An 18,614-nucleotide genomic window follows, 5' to 3' on the forward strand; every position below is an offset into this window, starting at 1 on the left:
CTAATACCAACTGTTTTTTCGGAGGCATACTTCTCTTTCACTCGACAACAACAATGACGTCATCTCGAAGCAATGAGATCTCGTTTGCCGAGATCGGCGCAAGACCAAAACAACAATGGCAGATGGAGGATCTGCGTGACGAAAAAGTTTGGAGTGCAGTAAATCTTTGTCAAAAAAAAAAAAAAAAGTAGTCGGGTAATAATGACAATTTGGTGTCAAAAACGTTGCGTCCCGGGGACGCACGTTGATTTGACCCAATGCGTCCCCAGCAAAAATGATGCGTCTAGGACGCAGGGACACGGGCAAACGAGAACACTGCATAGGGCCCACCTGATTATTGGGCGTGGGTGCCCTCTGCTGCGGCCGCTTTACTACAACACAGAGGCAAAAAGTGTGTTTAAAAATAGAGCGGGAGCAAAACTGATTTCGGTTTTGGTTTATTTCAGCATTGATTAAAAGTCAAAGACACAGACAAAAACATTGTTTTTTTTTTAGCTTCCTCCACTTGCGAACCACCGTTTCAGGTTCTGTTTTTCCGCGTAGCGTACAAATCAACACACCATCCCGACGAAAACATTAAGCATTCAATGGAGGGAAAGTAAGGTTTTGGATTTAACTAATATTTGTCGGAGTACTCTGTTTAGCCTCTGGTGGCACAATACTTTGAAATTGCTAGATAGGCTGCGGCGTTAGCATCTATGAGTAATTCCGCAAACAATGGACGCATTGCGTGTGCTCTTCTTCACCCGAAAGATGCATAGTCACAAGAGATTGCATACAAGTCGCATTTAGGTGAAATGTGAATAATATTTTACCCCAAAATGTTCTAAGTCTTAGGTATGACACAGCCGAGGCTTGAACTGGTGGCCTCACAGTCTCAGGGTGGGCGTCCAACCCTAAGTCCACTGAGGTGGTCTAGATCCCCCGCTTTTCACCACACACAGGGCTCATTGCACGATAGGGCACGTCGCACAATCTAAAGAAAACAAGACGTTTATGTGCGCCTTAATCCTAAATCCTGCTATAGGGGTAGTTAACAATATTTACGTCCAAATCCGATATAATTCAATGGGGGAAGCGAGGTTTACATTTAATTAATATTTGGGGAGACGACGCTTCGCTTTTTACATCCATGAGTACTTCTGCAAACAGAAGTGCATTGCATGAAATTCCATGTTTCCTCTTGTGCGCATCCAAGACAGTTGTGGAGCGTTCACACAGGAAGATCAAGTTGCACACAAGTCCCATTAAGTCGGCAATGCGAATCCATCCATCCATCCATTATCCTAAGTAGGGTGGCGGGGGTGCTGGAGCCCATCCCAGCCATCTTCGGGCAGTGGGCAGGGGACACCCTGAACTGGTTGCCCTCCAGTCGCAGGGCACACAGGGACAGACAATTCGCTCGCTCATTCACACCTAGGGACAATTTGGACCGGCCAATTAACCTGACATGCAAGTTTTTGGAATGTGGGAGGAAACTGGAGTGCCCGGAGGAAACCCACGCAAGCACGGGGAGAACATGCAAACTCCGCACAGGATGGCTGGTAGCTGGATTTGAACCCATGACCTCAGAACTGTGCCACACACGCGCTAACCACCGCTCCGCCGTGCTGCGGCAATGCGAATGTCTCACAAAAACATCAAAATATCGGAATCGAGCATCAAGCTCTGGAGTGTGAATCCAGCCGTAGGCTTAACTAGATTAGTAAATCGATGATCTGTGCACTGAAAGTATTAGAAACTTCTCATTAGCAGCCGATTGCCGACTGGAAGATAAGCCCGATAAAGTATCCCGCAAGTCTTGGCAGCCTTGCGTCTTAGATTGCCGCGCTCTTTTGTCCTCAGGAAAGGATCAAAGGCGTCATAAATGTGAGATTTCCAACATCTCCGCACCATCCTACGAGACCGATTGAAGCTCTGGCCTGGATTGAGCACATGAGATGGGTTATTTCGGGAATACATTAGCGAGCGGCGAGGTAATTGTCTCCTCTACCGCTTTTTTTTTTCTCCTCCATGTGCAAGGCGACGGATTGGAAGAAAATGGGCAGATTCTGAAGAGCAATCAGAAAAGCAAGGACACAGGCAGGGGGGATAAGAAGCACTGCACTGCTACTGCGAGTACTGTCTTCGTGATTGATTGCATCAGAAAATAATAGTGGTGCTAATGAAAATTCGTCATTATAAGTCCATTAGCTGCAGAGCAAACAATTTCATTTTAAGTTGCGACGTGGAATCATAGAAAATAACAACGCTCACATTTCTGCAGATTTGAGATTTTAAATTGGACGACAATGAAGAAAAATCGTGCTCAACACAAGGCAACCAAAGTGAGAACCCCATAATGTGAAAAAGCCGGGATTGTTAAAGGGTCGCTGTGTAATATTAGACCACTAGATGTCGTTGTACAGTGCCTAGCGAAAGTATTGCCCCCCCAAGAACGTTTTGTCATATTACCACACGTTTCAATCTTAACGCTTTTTAATTATCAACAAAATTTGATTCAGATTCAAATTCAGATCTACTTTATTGTCATTCTAGTACACGTGTATACAGAACGAAATGTCGATACATCTGACCCGCACAGTTTCCTTGAATGTACAGATATAAGTAAAAGTTGTATTGTATTATGGCTACGTATAGTATTTTACCATAGTGCCGATAGTGCAAGAGGAGTAGCTAACCAGATGTGCAAAATGGGCAGTCAGGTTAACAAGTCAGGTAAACTGTAACATTAACACTGTAACAATAACGCTGTAAGTACAATAGTGCAGAGAGCAAATGTGCAAGGAGTGGCAAGCTATAAAGAACTGCCAGTAGTGCAAAAAGTCAGATTAGCAGCCGTTTAGATTTAGGTTAACTATATGTTAGATTGACCATCTAACAGTCTAATGGCCAGGGGGACTAGACTACTGCGGAACCTGGTGGTCCTGCACCGCACACTGCAGTACCTCTTCCCAGAGGCTAGCAGAGTGAACAGTCCATGATGGGGGTGAGAGGGGTCCCCGATAATGTAATTTGAGATACAATCACAAAGTAAAAACAAATTATTTCAACATTTGATATTATATTTACAACAAATAAAAATGTAGATCCCCTATTCTCTCAGCTCAGCCAACTGATTCCAAAAGTTTCCTAAAGACTTCTGAATAATCCAATGCCAACCTAAATGACTAACAATGAAAAAACAGAGCACCAGTGTGTCGTTAAGTCTCTTTTAGCATCCGAACTGACTGCATTATGAAGCGTTATGACAATCAATAAACACACCAGGCAGGGCTGGGATAAAGTTGTGGAAACATTATAAGCAGGAATGGGATACAAGATTTCATAACTTTTACACATATCATAGCAATAATATCAAAATGGAAAGAGCATAAAAATACTACAAACCTTCCTGGCTGTCCCTCTAAACTTTTGGCCCAAACAAGGAGAAAACTAATCAGAGAAGCAACCAAGACACCCATAATCAAATTGGATGACCTGCAGGTATACAGAGCTGAGGAGGGACAATCAGCTTATAAGACAACTATTAGTCTTAATCTGCATAAATCTGCCCTTTATGGGAGAATGGCAAGAAAAAAAGCCCAAGAAGCCATACGGGGTCAGATGAGACGATCACAGAAATTTTTAGGCTAAATGCAAAGCGTTACATTTGGCGTAAGCATAACACTGCACATTACCCCGAAAATACCATCCTCACTGTCAAACATGGTGGTAGCAGCATCATGCTCCGGGGTTGCTTTTCTTCAGCAGGGACTGGGCAGATCATTAGAATTGAAGATAGATTTAGGCAAAAAAACAATGGAAAGGTTTAAAGCTAACAATATAAAGGTCTTAGAATTGCCAAGCCAAAAACCAGACCTCAACCTTGAGGAACTTGAGCTGGCTTGTAATGAAGAATGAGCAAATATTTCTGTCTCAAGATGTGCAAAACTCATAGAGACATACCCAAAAAGATATCCGGCTGTGAACACATCAAAAGGAGATTGTACAAAGTATTACTCCGAGGGGGCAAATCTTTTTGCAACGCATAATTTCACAGCGGGGCGGCAGGATGCAGGACAAACATGGCGCCGACCTAAGTGTGTAAATTGTAAAAAAAAATACAAATATCTTGATCTACGATTTTTTATTTTTATTTTTTATAAAAATGAACATTGGTATAAAAATGCATCTATTTTGCTTAGTATCCAAATCAATGTTTGGATTTTTTTTTACTGAATCAAGGTTTTTGTACCACTAGAAGGCACAAAATATTACACTCTGTCCCTTTGAATAAATATCGATTTTAAATAATAAGAAAAAAAACAATATCACATACAGATGCATTCTTTAAAATATTGGGTTAAGATTTTAAGATTTTACATAATTGCCTGCCACACTGCTGCTACGGGTACCCAAAAAGCTCAAAAAGGTTGAAAAAAAAAGAAGTAAAATAGTGCTTTTTGATCATTTTGAGTCACCGTTGTTCGTTGACTTCTTTGTGCTTTTTAGCACTCGTTTTCAGTTGCTTTGCACCATACAGCGACATCTAGTGACCAAGTAATATACGCTGTCTCTTTAGGAAAATTAAATCTTGCACAATGTAGGCATTTTCAAATACAGGGACTAAGCAAATTAGTCTACGCATAAAAAACTTACACTGCTAGTTGGCACAAAATGTTATTTTATCATTGAAACACATGAACAAAACTAGGTCTGAAACTAAAAAAAATTTTAATAATCGACGAATCAATTCTTTTTCCCGATTAATCAATGAATCAGATTTTTTTAAACACATTTTTAATTTCCTCCTCTTCATTCAAATAAGTTTTGGTCGGGTAGAAAAATAGTACACAAAACAAGCAAATATTGTATAGTATAAAACAATAAAGATCCAAGTGTGTCAGGACCAGAACGGAAACAGGACCCAATTGCGTAGCGTTTACCACAAGTTTTATTGAAGGAGAAAGGAAGGGCTGCGCCCACAATCCAGTGTTCACTGGACGCGGTAAGCAAGTCGCTCTCGTACTCGGATTGTGATTCAAACACGGAAGTAGATCGTCTGTATCGAGCGATGACAGTGTCAGGGACAGAAAAACTGGTCGGTAGCCGGGACTGGGAGAGCAAAGCGTGGTCGGGGTCGGAAACGAGTTGTAAACCAGAACGGGAGAGTAGACGTAGTCGGGGACAAAAAGGGGTCATAAGTAGGGACGAGAGAACAGACGTGGTCAGGATCAAAACAGGTCATAGCCGGAGACAGACAGGAGCAAAAACGGGACAGGTGGGAGTCAGGGTCGAAAAAGGCTTGCCTAGTATACACTGAGGTTCGCAGACGGACTGACAACAGGGGACTGACAGGACTGGGTTCAAATAGTACAGGGAGCCAATCGGAACCCGCGGCGGTCGGCGCCAAATGAGCGGGCGCAGGTGAGTCACATCAGTAATTATGAAAAAGTTTTGTCAAATAACTAAACAATGAAAGGTGATATCATAAATGAAAATGAGAAATACAATTCATTCTGTGTTTAATTTTTTTACACACAAAAAAGTAAACCCACTTATCAAAATTATGTCAACAAATCTGTTTTTTTGTGTGTGAAATATTAGATATATAAATATTCTCAATGTGCAAATGATATATAACATACTTGAGAATCTGCCCCCTGGTGTTGGATTAAAAATGTCCTCATCATCCTTTTTCTTTTTACTTTATTCATTTCATTCTAACTTCACATTTTCTTTTCACTTGAAAATGAAAAAAATTGTCCTGTTCGACTTTTTCGTGCTACATTGGTTTGTAAATATGCAATAAAAACGGATTTAAAAATATATATAAGATCATTCTTATAAAAATGGTCTCAAAGCACTCTCTGCTGGACCAAAGTAGTACTACAGCCCTCAACTTCACAACAAAATTCAATGTACTGTTTTTGCAATGATTTACCGTGATTAGTGGCTCCTAAATTATGCGACACAACTAATTGATGATGAAACAAGTTTCCAGCGCTTTTAATGATCGATTTTAATCGATTTTAATGATTCGTTGTTGCAGCCCTGAACAAATTGATGCAGAATGTGACGGGGTTACTGAAGGTCAGGCTTAAATATTGCACCTGAATGTGCAGCTTCCCGCCAGATGTTTGGGGAGATGTCTCTTTAAATGTTGCTCCCTTGCTAATTTCCTCACTTTTCCCAATGCACAATTTCAAGGGTTTTTGTCCACCCCCTCGCTTTATTATTCTCTGACCTGACACTTCCTGACCAGTCGGAGGATTTAAACCTGTATGAGGAGGAGCAGGACTGCTAATTTGTCAACAACTTTCTGTTATTATGATAATTTCGAGGTTTTTTTTGACCCACAATACTTGGGAATCCACAACAATCCACAGGACCTCAAGGAACTAAAATGAACAATTTTAGCAATGGATTATGCACAGCGGTGAGTATCTATGAAGGTCTACGCTTTGGGGCTAAACCTTAACAGTCTTATTACGGATTTGATTGGCAGAACCATTATAAAATAACAAACTTACTGCAATAAGACTTTAATTATGATCATTATTTAATTAGCTCCGTCTGAGTTAGAAGATAAACCTCTTGAAATATCTTAACCTTGTCTTATTTTGAACCTGTTTCCTCTTCCATGACAATGTATGGTTTTGTGTTTCCAAACACATAATCGATTATAAGGGGGGTCTCAAAACCTAGTCAATGAGTGTTTGTTGTGTCAACGGTTGAATAGTGTTCAGTATCTTGCAAAGAGGCAGAAAGTTGCCACATTGGTGGTGTCGGCTTGTGCCAAATTATAGTTGTCAAAAGTCAAGTCAAGTCATGTTTATTTGTGACACCCTTAATCACAAGGAGTCTCAAAGGGCTCCACAGACCACAGATTATTGCAAACTACAGACTATTATTACCCCATCCGCTGATCAAAAACATACATGAGGGCAAAACTCAAAATGGAAAATGAAGAAACCTTGGCCTTATTTACCAATTTACATAAAATGACCGCATCCCAAGTGGACTTGTACATTTGAAATGAAGAAATGCACAAATATCACTACAGGCGTAATACTCTGAGCTCTAATTCAATATTTGTCCCTCAAAAAACATATATCTTGGATCAAAAATATTTAAAATATGGCTAAAGAAATTGACCGATTCATTTCCTGGTTTAATTTAATGTCATGATTACTGATGTGAATCACCTGTACCCGTTCATTTGGCGCCAACCGCTGCAGGCTCTGATTGGTTCCCTGTCCCTATTTAAACCCAGTCCTGTCAATCCCCTGTTGTCAGTCTGTCTGCGAACCTCTGTTTATACAAGGCAAGCCTTTTTTTTACCTTGACTCCCGACTGTCTCGTATTTGCTCCCATTTGTCTCCGGCTACGACTTGTTTTGATCCCGACCACGTCTGCTCTCCCGTCCCGGCTTACGACCCATTTTTGATCCCGACTATGTCTAATCTCCCGTTCCTGGCTTACGACTTGTTTCTGACCCCGACCACCTTTTTGCTCTCCTGTCTCGGCTATCGACCTGTTTGTCGTCCTTGACACCGCCATCGCCCGCTGCGGAAGATCCACTTCCGTATTTGGATCACAATCCGATTGCGAGAGCGACTTGGTTCCCGTTTCTAGCGAGCACCGGATCACAGGCGCTGCCCTTCCTCTCTCTGTCTCAATAAACTTGTGAGAAACGTTACGCAATTGGGTCTACCCTTTGTTCTGGACGTGACATTTAATCCAACTTTCTGGCTCGTTTTATGTAACATGAGCCAATCTTTTCACAATTCTTGAACAAACTGCTCCACAGATGTTGACGCAACATGGAGGAACTTAACGAATGAAAGAATCGAGATGTTGCTCAGTTCTTTTGTACAAAGTGACATTTTTTGGGTTGCTTTTGATAGGAATGAGTTATTGTTTTGAAAAAGGATCCAATTTTTGGGTTGTTTTATAGAATATCACATTTTTGAGTGTCGTTTGTTTGTTTTTTGTTCCCAAACCAACCATTTAAGGAGTTATTTCAAGTAAATTTAGCTATTTAAGATAAGATCCACTCCGCTATTATCATTTTTGCTCCCGTAACAACCCATGAGGTTGGGTGACCCGAACCCGCGCAGTGTAATGGATTAAACACATGTTTGACCCAAATTTGCTTTTTCTCCCCAGACAATTGTTTTTAGACTGTAGGGAAAAAAAACCCGAAACTCAAACCGAAAATGTCTGAAATGTAAGGCAAATGTACTAACGACGATTGTATTAAATCAGGGATCTTTGGAGTACCCCTAAGAAGCGCTAGTACCTGTTTTTAAAATAGCATACCAGTGCTAGGTCTTGTGATTTTCTAGTAAAATTATTTTAAGTGGTCGACTCAGTCCATTCAACCCTACCACCACTAATTGACCTGGTAATTGCATTTTAATAACACATTAATAACATGAAAAGTTGTTATTTTACATATAGGTCCCTTAAAAAAGGACAAACATGATCCCTGGGGGATTACCACCCCAAATGAGTGCACAAAACGGTGAAAATATATATTTTGTGACCTTTTTTCTGCTGCTAAATGTCAGTGCACAAAACTGTGAAAAATATGTACCTTGGGGTTTGTTTGTGGATTTTTGTTGCTGTTAAGTGTTGTTGCACTTATTTTTATTGCACTATTTCTGAGATGCACTCTTCGTTATTATAACTTAGGCCATTCTCTAAACACTACGTTGTAAATATGTTTGCTTACCCTGACAATGTTCTCATTTTTCGCTTTAAAGTCTTTATTACATGTTTACCCTGAGTGCCAAGTTTATTCTCGTTGCATTCAATGTTTCACAACGTTGATATGACAATAAAGACTATTCAATTCAATCCAATTCGTCTGGTTTGAGGAAAACGGAATTGAGCCCAGAATCTTGTACTGCACCGCTGATGTGCTAACTACTACACTGCATAAATTTTGAATTCAAAAGGATTTAAAATGTGATGTTGCATGTTTGCGACAAGTCCAAGCTTACTTGACCAAACACAGACTTGACGATGGGGTGCAGGCTGGCATCATAGTCCGAAACGGTGCTGAGTCTTTTGGATCTCCGTCCGGAGGCGGGCCGTTTCCGAACCGGGGTGCTACCGGCGGCTGCGGCGTCCGAGCTCAGACTGGATTCGGAACCACCCGCCACTTTCCTGCCGGTGTCGAAGAAGAAGTCAGCATCGTCTGGATCATCATTGGAACGACGACCAGACTGTTTGGACCTGACGGATTTGGTGCGCGTTTTGCGCTTGGCGTCCTCCGTGCCGTTACCGGAGTGGCCAGGCCGGCATAAAGGTCTCCTGGCGCTCGCCTCCTCCACACGACCGGCTTCGGTTTCTCCCCTCCGACCGCTGGATTTGCGCTGCAGCACCGCAGACTTTAGCAGGGATGTTGCAGACTCGCTTTTCTGCAAAGGGGAGCTCATGGCGCTTCGCTTTCCACTTCTCGCTGCAGGCGCGTAGGAGACACTACATGGATCGGGTTTCTGGATCCACGGTTTTGGTTTTTGGATGGAGATGTGCGGCAGCTGCCACCTGCCGGGACATTTGCAACGAGAAAGTGTCCCCCTTTACACTTGCTCCAAGTTTGAATGGCCACGCACACGCACCCTCCACGCAGCGACTTCACCAATTCCGCGTCACAGCGCATAATCGCGCGCGTAATTTGCCACAAGAATGAAACCCGCTGCAGCTCTTATAGTAGGAGGATAAAAGAGTAACCCTGCTCGTTTCTGGATAATAAATTCAAAATTATTGTGAAACAATATTGTGTCCTTACACCGTGCGATAAGAAAATAATTCAATGTTTATTCGAAATTAACGTTATAGTTGCTTTTATTCTGTTTGCTTACAATAAAGATTGTAGTTCTATTTTGACGATTGAACAAGTGCAAAGAAGATTGCTTATGTTGCCAAACCCGCTGCGGCTCCTATAGTGTGATGATGCTAGCTGAAAAGTAATCCTGCTAATTTGTGGATAATAATTTCAAAGATATGATTTCACTTATGCCCAGGGGTGTCATACTCATTTTAGCTCAGCGGCCACATGCATGGTAAAAATTAAAATTAATTGCATGAAAAGTGTGCCTTAGCTGGAGGACTGGGGGTCTTTTTGGAGGCTCCAAATTAAATCCGGATTCATGGATGTAAGATTTGAATGTAAAATGATTACTGAGGGTTTTTCCCTTCTCAATATTTTCTAATCTAATGTAGTGTTTATCAAATGCACATTAGTAAGAAACAAAAAACAAACAAAAGTTGTTTTAACCCGGGGAAACTCATGCAGGCTGGAAAGTTGCAAAAATTGTCTAAAATAATTGATTTGGTGATTTAAAAGTCATTTTTAAAAGAAAATACTTACCTGAATATGAGAACTTCACTGTTAGATTTCATATATGCAAAAGGTGTCACGGTTGCCATAGCACCCAATAAGCCCCGCCCATGTGGCGCCAGCTGCGGCTTTTTGACAGATTTTCCGTCTATTTAAGCTCAGTGCTCTCACTCTTCCTTTGTCAGTCCGTCAACGAACATCTGCCCCGCAAGACGTGGGTTCTGTTCCCTGTCGGTATTTCCAGTATGGTTCCCGTTTATTTTGTCCTGTTTAATATCGGTTTCCAGTTTCGTTCCCGTCTAGTTTGTCCTGTTTAATTTCAATACCCTGTTTTGATATCAATCCTGTCAGTCCCGTTGTTTAATTTCGGTTTCCAGTTACGTTCACGTCTAGTTCGTCCTGTTTATTTCTGATATCCTTTTTTCATATCAATCCTGTCTGTCCCGTCCTGTCCGGTATCGATCCCATCCTACCGATATCTGCTCGGGCAATTGGTATCGATCTCGTCGTCCTCTGGCTTCCTATCATTTCACGCCAGACTGCTGCCTAACATGCATGATTCCCCAGTTCCCCTAAAATAAAAGGCTTGTGAGAGAAACGTCACGCATCTGGGTCCTCATTCTGTTCCAGTTCATGACAAAAGGAGCTAAAGCTTTTTTAAACTTCTGCAGACACCCAGGTGATCTTTTTATTATTCTTTATTTTTCATGTTGCATTAAAAAGCCCGTCTGTAACTTTTATTCACGTAAACATTGGGATGGGTTTCCTTAATGTTCTCTGGTTGATTAATAGATGTCAGAAATTACAGCTACAGTGGGAGGTACAGTATGTGGCGCCTGGTTTTGGAAACACCCAGTGGAAATATTTAAACTGTAAGTTATCGTTTGACGCAACACAGCTAATCTTTTCTGGTGTGTTCCTCTCAGCATTCACGGGTCACATACAATTATGTGGCTGGCCACATTCGGCCCGCAGGCCATGAGTTTGATGCATGTGCTTATACCAAACTGTCACATAAATGGGTAAACCTGCTAAACAGAAAAAATAAATTACAATCTTTCTAGTAAGCCATGCATGTCTTTAGCATTAAATGCTTTTTTTATTTTGATGCTAATTTAAGAGACATTTTACACACAAGTATTACAATTTCAGCTCGTACAATGCTTTTTCATTTTTTTTCTTTGTTGTTGTCTTTCTATTTGTCTACCATTTAAAAGCACTTCACAAATAAGAGTCTGATAAAATCAATGTTGTTTGGATGGGATACATATATTTTCAATATAAATGTCTTTTTTTTTTTAAGAAAAAAAAACCCGAAATGAACACCCCAGTCCTCGCATCACCAACAATTTCTTTGCCCCTTTACAGGTGGCCTGTGTCGTTTGAGGTGTCCTTACATTGTTGAAAGTAAAATATTTTCTCTATCAAGTATGTGTTAACTGTCAGAACCAGAACAGGAGGAGTACCTAGAGGAGTAACATTTTCACACAAGTTTTATTTTACGGGAATAGGGCAGTCATGCTCATGAACACAAACGCCAGTGATTCAGCGATCGCTGGGCGGAAGAAGTAATACAGAAGACCGTCGCGGAAAAACAGGAAGCCTGAGACCGACGAGATCGATACCAGACACACGAGCAGATACCTGACAGGACGGGACAGGCGGGATCGATACCGGATAATGGATACATGAGCAGGATACCAGACAGAGTCAAAATGCAAGCCTTGCAAGTGCAGAGGTTCGTTGACGGACTCACAAGGAGTGAATGAGAGCACGGAGTTTAAATAGGAGGGGAGCCAATCTGGCAATGAGCAGCATCTGGCGCCAAACGACTTTTTATCAAGTTACTCTTGCAGTATATGTAAGTCAAGTGATGTTTATTTCTGACGCCCTTAATCACGAGGAGTCTCAAAGGGCTGTACAGACCACAGATTATTGCAAACCACAAACTATTATTGTCAGAGCCCGAACAGACGGTGGACCCAAATGCGTAATGTTTTCACAATAAGCTTTATTTTACGGAAATGGGGCAGTCATGCGCGGGAACACAAACGCCAGCAATTCGGCGATCGCTGGGCAGAAGAAGTGAGACAGAAAAGCCAGGCGCGGGAAAACAAGAAGCCAGAGGCAGACGAGATCGAAACCCGTCAGGACAGACGGGATCGATACCAGATACAGGATACACAAACAGATACCGGACAGGATGGGACAGACGGGATCGATACCGGATACTGAATGCACGAGCAGTATACCGGACAGATGGGATTAATACCGGATACAGGATGCACGAACAGATACCGGACTGGATGGGACACACAGGGTCAATACCTGATACAGGATGCACGAGCAAGATACCAGACAGGACGGGACAGACGGGATCAATACCAGATGCAGGATACTGGACAGTACGAGATCGATACCGGATGCAGGATACCGGACAGGACGGGACGGGACGGACGGGATTGATACCGGATACACAAGCAGGATATTGGACAAAATGCATACCTTGCAAGTGCAGAGGTTTGTTTACGGACTGACAATGAGTGAATGAGAGCACTGAGTTTAAATGGGAGGGGAGCCAATCAGGCAACAAGCATCAGCTGGCACCAAACGAGCGGGCACAGGTGAGGGCAATGGGCAATCGTGACAATTATTATACCATCCCCTGATCAAAATTCTACCCAAGGGCAAGGAAAAACTCAAAACCTCATCATGACGAAAAGGAATAAACCTTGAACTCTCTTATTTTTTAAATGTAAACGCATTGGGCGGGACACCCAGCCAAGAGCATCCTGGGGGCTTGTTGAGAGGCAGTGGCTTGGACAGACGGGGGCTTGCCTTGCAGCGGACCCTCAGCTCGCGTCCTGAGATCCAACTACAAGCTTTTTAACTGCAGCAACTTTAAGATACACTATTGGAGCTTGAATTTTCATGGCTGCTGGCACTAGACTTGCCCTCCGATGTGTTCTCGCCGATGGGTTTGGGATCGGCTCATTCCAAATAGAGAGGCTCGAAAGAGTCGTCGATTGCTATTTCTCACCACTACCTCCCCGTGTCAGGAACGGGCCCGCTGCCTTCCTTGGAAGTGGTAGCCGTTTCTTGGTCCCCTCTCCGGAATCGAACCTGATTCCCCGTTACCCGAGGTCACCATGGTAGGTCTACCATCGAAAGTTGACAGGGTAGACGTTCGAATGAGTCGTCGCCTCTGCGGGAGGGTGGGCGATCGGCCCGAGGTTATCTTGAGTCAGCCCCATGACTCAAAAAAACACTGTCCCAACTGGGTTCGGTTTTGAATATCCCACCCTTTACCATGCAGTATTTCTACATTATTTTTCCTCCACAAGCTGCAGTAGCAACCTGGTATTCCTTAATTCCAATTTTAGTGAAGAAGTACTACTTATGGGTGCTACTCAACTCATAAACCTCTGATTGCAAACAGCAGAGGTATGTCCACGTCAATTCAAATGGTAAATGGTCTGCATTTATATAGCGCTTTTCAAGTCAATGAAGACCTTCTAAAGCGCTTTAGAATGTGCTTCACACTTACCCATTCACACACACTCAGACACCAATAGCGGCCATGCAGCCATGCAAGGCGCCGACCTGCTTATTGGGGCAACGCATTCGGGATTCAGTGTCTTGCCCAAGGACACTTCGACATATAACACAGAGAAGCCGGGAATCGAACCCAAAACAAGCGCTCTACCTCCTGAGCTAATGCCACCCAATCTTTACAAGAAACAGACAAGTGACCAAAATATAAGAGAAATACAGGTGCAAGTCAAAAATACCCCAAAGGTTAATTTGATGGTGTTACCAAGTACCGTATTTTATGCCCCTAGGCCGCACGGTGTGAAAGGGCCCAACCTCCGTAATTGGTTCTATTTCAGAATTTAACACTACTGGAGGCGCACCAGCCCGGGAAGGCGTGGGAGCCCTCTGCTTGCATGCAATGTATCCCCCTCGCCCATTCAAGGTGCAAATGCTCTGTGCTTTAAAATTTTCTTACATTGTCCTCAAAATTAGGTACAAAGAGTTTTTATCAACGTTTGCACCGGGAAGGGGACATTTTCATGCAGGTGAAGCATACTACAAGTGTGAATATTTAAAAATACAGCGTTAGCAAAACTGACTTTGGTTGTGGTTTATATAAGTATTGATTACAACGTAAACCCCACGGAAACACATTTATCGGAGGTTATTTAGATTTTGCTCCATCTTGCAAACTTTGGATTCGTAATATTTAATTCCCCCCCGGCGGTTGCTCGGTTTCTATGTTATTCCGCATAGCTTATAAATCAACACACCATGGCGGATGAAAACACGGAAAGCATTCAATGAGGTTTTGAATTCATCTCATATTTGACAACGCTCTGCAGCCTTCGGTAGCACAATAACCTTCAAATTGATCCATGAGCACTTCCGTAAACAATGCATTACGTGTGATGTCAGGCGTCCTCTTCCTCGCAAGCAAGATATAATGGCAATCAAACAAGAGATCCTTAAAAGTCACAGGAGACACATACGAGTCGCATCTTTTGGAAATCTGATCAATCTCACAAAAACATTGGATTTCACCCCAAGGCTCGAACTTGTGACTCAACACTGATGCCACCTAGCTGGTCTCCATCCGCTGCTCTGTTTGAGAGACAATTTGAAATAAAATCTGAGACTTATGTGCGCGGCGTGAAAATACTGTATACTATTTTGAAGTTACATACACCACCTGTCCTTTATCGATAAAGACAATTATAATTCTAAATTAAGTCTCGAAAAAGGGAAAGAAAACAGCCATTTCAGACAAAAAACGACCATAAAATATTTTCTTTAATGAAGTATTGAATGCACAAATGATCACAAATAAATATAAGTGGTTTAAAAATAATTTCTTGTCATGATTACTGATGTGATTCACCTGTGCCTGTTCTTTTGGGGCCAACCGCTGCGCGTTCTGATTGGCTCCCTGTCACTATTTCAACCCAGTCCTGTCAATCCCCTGTTGTCAGTCCGTCTGTGAACCTCTTTGTATACAAGGCAAGCCTTTTTCGACCCTGAGTCCCACCTGTCCCGTATTTGCTCCCATTTGTCTCCGGCTACGACTTGTTTTGATCCCGACCACGTCTGCTCTCCCGTCCAGGCTTACGACAAATTTTTGATCCCGTCTACGTCTACTTTCCCGTCCTGGCTTACGACTCGTTTCCGATCCCGACCACGATTTTGTTCTCCTGTCCCGGCTATCGACCTGTTTTTCCGTCCCTGACACCGCCATCGCCCGCTACGGAAGATCCACTTCCGTATTTGATCACAATCCGATTGCGAGAGCGACTTGCTTCCCGCGTCTAGCGATCACCGGATCGCGGGCGCTGCCCTTTCTCTCTCTATCTCAATAAATTTGTGTGAAACGTTCTGGTCCTCACACTTGTTTTTTATTTGTTACTGAAAGACAACTGTATTTGGTTCTATATAATTACATTCTATCCTAAATCCAGTATATTAAAATGTCAAACATTTCATTTGAAAAGAGCTTGGTTTTTCATTATATTGCTAGCTTAGGGCTAATCGGAGTAGCCCACTAGATTGAATGTATTTGCCAAGCATTTATATAATATTTTAAACCCTAGCTTTTATTATTGGTCAACATGTTGAAATTAAAGGGACACTCGACCATTATATAGTTTTTGTCTGGTTTTATCTATGTATTTATTGCTATTATTCATATGACTGTCCTATATTCTGTGTACAATGACCATGGGTCTCCTGAAAGGCGCTACAAATGAATTGTTATTACTATTATTATTACTATTATTGCTATTAATAGACGTTGCTGTATTAGCGTACTGCAACCAAAAACAAGTGTTGTAAAGCACTAGGAAGATAACAAACTACAGAAGACCAAAGAACCACCCTTATTTTCGGCAAGTTTGTATAAACGTTTGTGGATTTTTGATTATTATTTGATTCCATACTGTTTTAGGAAATGTTTACTAATACACACTGTCCCTTTAATGACATTTGCACCTTAGATGCAAGCATGCTTTTGCACAACTTAACCAGAACACATTTGCCAAAGCGAATAAATTGCATGAGAATGCAAAGTGAGCCGTGTTTACACCCAGGGTCATTGAAGTCCCGCAGCAGATGTCCATGCAGGGCAAATAAAGAAATAAATAAAAAATAGCAGAGTGCGTGTGTGTTCATGAATGTGCGTGGCCAATTGAGACTCTCGATGGCAAAAAAGTGGAAAGCGTACACATTTTGCCCTGCATCCCTGGGGAATGTGGGCCTTCTGACATCTGTGTCTCCTGTGCTGCAGGGAAAGCACGGCGAGCTGGGCTGCATCACTTAAGCATTCGCCTACTTGAACTCATCTGCTCCCTCCACCTTCGGATCGCACTTAAAGGGGCCTCTCTCCGTAGCTTGCGACCTAGGATGAGGAGGTTTAGCTCTGACCGTCCCCAAAACACCCGTTACTTAAAAGAGAATACCTCGATAGTAGAAACATTTAATACCGCTTTCCTTCACGACCCACTATTTGAGGCATATAAAACAATCCCTTCGTTATTGTGGTAAAAATCTGCAAAGTACCGAGGCCCCTTCTAAAAGCCCTCAAACTTAACTCGAAATAATCTCCTTACCGACTGAGAGTATCGAACTGTAACAAAATAACAACTATAGATGGGCAAATAAAAGTATTGTGGAAGTAAAGTAGAAACATTTGGAAGGTCCGTAACTGACAGGACTTTGGGCGGGTCAGGGCGACTCCAACCATTTGCTTAAATGATAAAAATTTGGACTCCAACTATTTGCTTAACCGATAAGGATTTGACTGGGTCAGGGCAACTCGAATCGAGCGCCCGGCTAGAGAAATACAACACGTCATCGTTGACCGAGCACTGTATAAATGCCACTGTCGCCTGGACAACTTTGGAACACGACTGAATGTTTGGATGAAATAAACAACGTGTCCCCTCTCATTTCGATTCTTTGTGCTTCTTTGTGTATGTTTTGGGGCGGGACCGATATACGTCCTGCTCCGAAAAAAGCACAGAACACATAATGCACACAATGGTGTTTATCGTCATTAAACAAAATTACAATAAAGTTTATTGCAAGAAAGCAATTTGGGGCGGCAGTAGCTCAGGAGGTAGAGCGATCGTTTTAGGATTAAGGGATCCCAGTTCGAATCCCGGCTTGTCCGTGTTACATGCCGAAGTGTCCTTGGGTAAGACACTGAACCCCCAATACCCCCAATAAGCAGGTTAGCAGCCTTACATGGCTGCACAGATCACGGCCGCTATTGGGAAATGTGAAGCACAATGTAAAGCGCTTTGGGAGGTCATTGACTTGAAAAGCGCTATAGAAATGCAGATCATTTCATTTCATTTCATTCAGAGAGCAGTTGTCTAGCTGCACGCTAGCATCAGGTCTCCTCCGATTCAGCCAGGTCCCTACAATGGTTAAAACACAACCGCCCGGAGTGTAAAAAAAAAATTATACTGAATATCAGTATCCGTATCAACGATTGCGCAAAAGTTGAATATCTGTCCAAAAACAAGTAGTATCTTACATTCCCTTTGGGCTTTTTTTCTCATGTAGAATTTTTCAAAATATTTTTCTTGCCTTTTTCGTTCATGCATTTTTGAACGTCCATGTCCTTGTCATTGAGATTCGTTGCCAACTCCTCCCACAAAACCAATTCTAATCAAATGAACGCCTGTACCCAAACAATACAACATAGCATGCATTATGTACGCCGGCTTTGAAAATTGGCTGCGTCTCATCTGACCGCTTAATTCATTCCCAGTGTGCCGATGACGGCGGCGGGAACTTTTCAAAGAACTTCAGCCAAAGAGGCGTCCACTCTATTGGGAGTGGGCGCCCTGTCCTGCAGCTGTAGCTGCCATGAATATTTCATTTTTTGCCTATTAATGTTTCAGTGTTGCTAACCCTAACCCAGGACCTCATGGACTACAATAACAACGAGAATGACTGTGCGCTATGAGAGCATCAGCCCTGTTGAGACGTGAAAACATTTTTGAGAGGCGACTCCCTTTTTAGCAGGGTCATTGACCTCTAGAGTGACCTACCTGATTGCTTGGAAACAATTGGGATCCTGACCAAACTTGTTCTGGCCTGGGAGAGTAGAATGTCTTTCTGGGAAAGCAGCAAAACAGAAAAGGCTGATTCAGCTTTTTGGGCATTTTTTTTATTGCCTGTTAAAGATGGTGGTCATATCTAAACTCCTTCCCCCTTTTCTTGCAAGGACGGACACGACAGA

At 42.4% G+C, this 18,614-nt stretch overlaps 1 protein-coding gene across 2 annotated transcripts in view; it reads right to left on the minus strand.

The window, feature by feature from the left end:
• cabp1b (calcium binding protein 1b) overlaps positions 1-9,666 on the minus strand; it is a 59,880-nt gene extending 50,214 nt beyond the window's left edge. Inside the window, exons 1-2 of one of the 2 annotated variants that reach the window (XM_088355701.1) lie at positions 9,229-9,666; positions 8,994-9,159 (exon numbers count right to left, since the gene is read on the minus strand). In XM_088355701.1, the coding sequence (XP_088211827.1) occupies positions 8,994-9,159; positions 9,229-9,431 (369 nt within the window). In that variant the 5' untranslated portion in view covers positions 9,432-9,666. Of the gene's footprint in view, positions 1-8,993 lie in introns of both variants that reach the window. The other variant, XM_088355700.1, reaches the window with a different exon arrangement.
• Positions 9,667-18,614: the final 8,948 nt, after the last annotated feature.

The sequence above is a fragment of the Urocampus carinirostris genome, chromosome 16 (genome assembly GCF_059441175.1).
Source record: "Urocampus carinirostris isolate Australia breed hairy pipefish chromosome 16, RoL_Ucar_1.0, whole genome shotgun sequence".
Lineage (NCBI taxonomy): Eukaryota > Metazoa > Chordata > Actinopteri > Syngnathiformes > Syngnathidae > Urocampus > Urocampus carinirostris.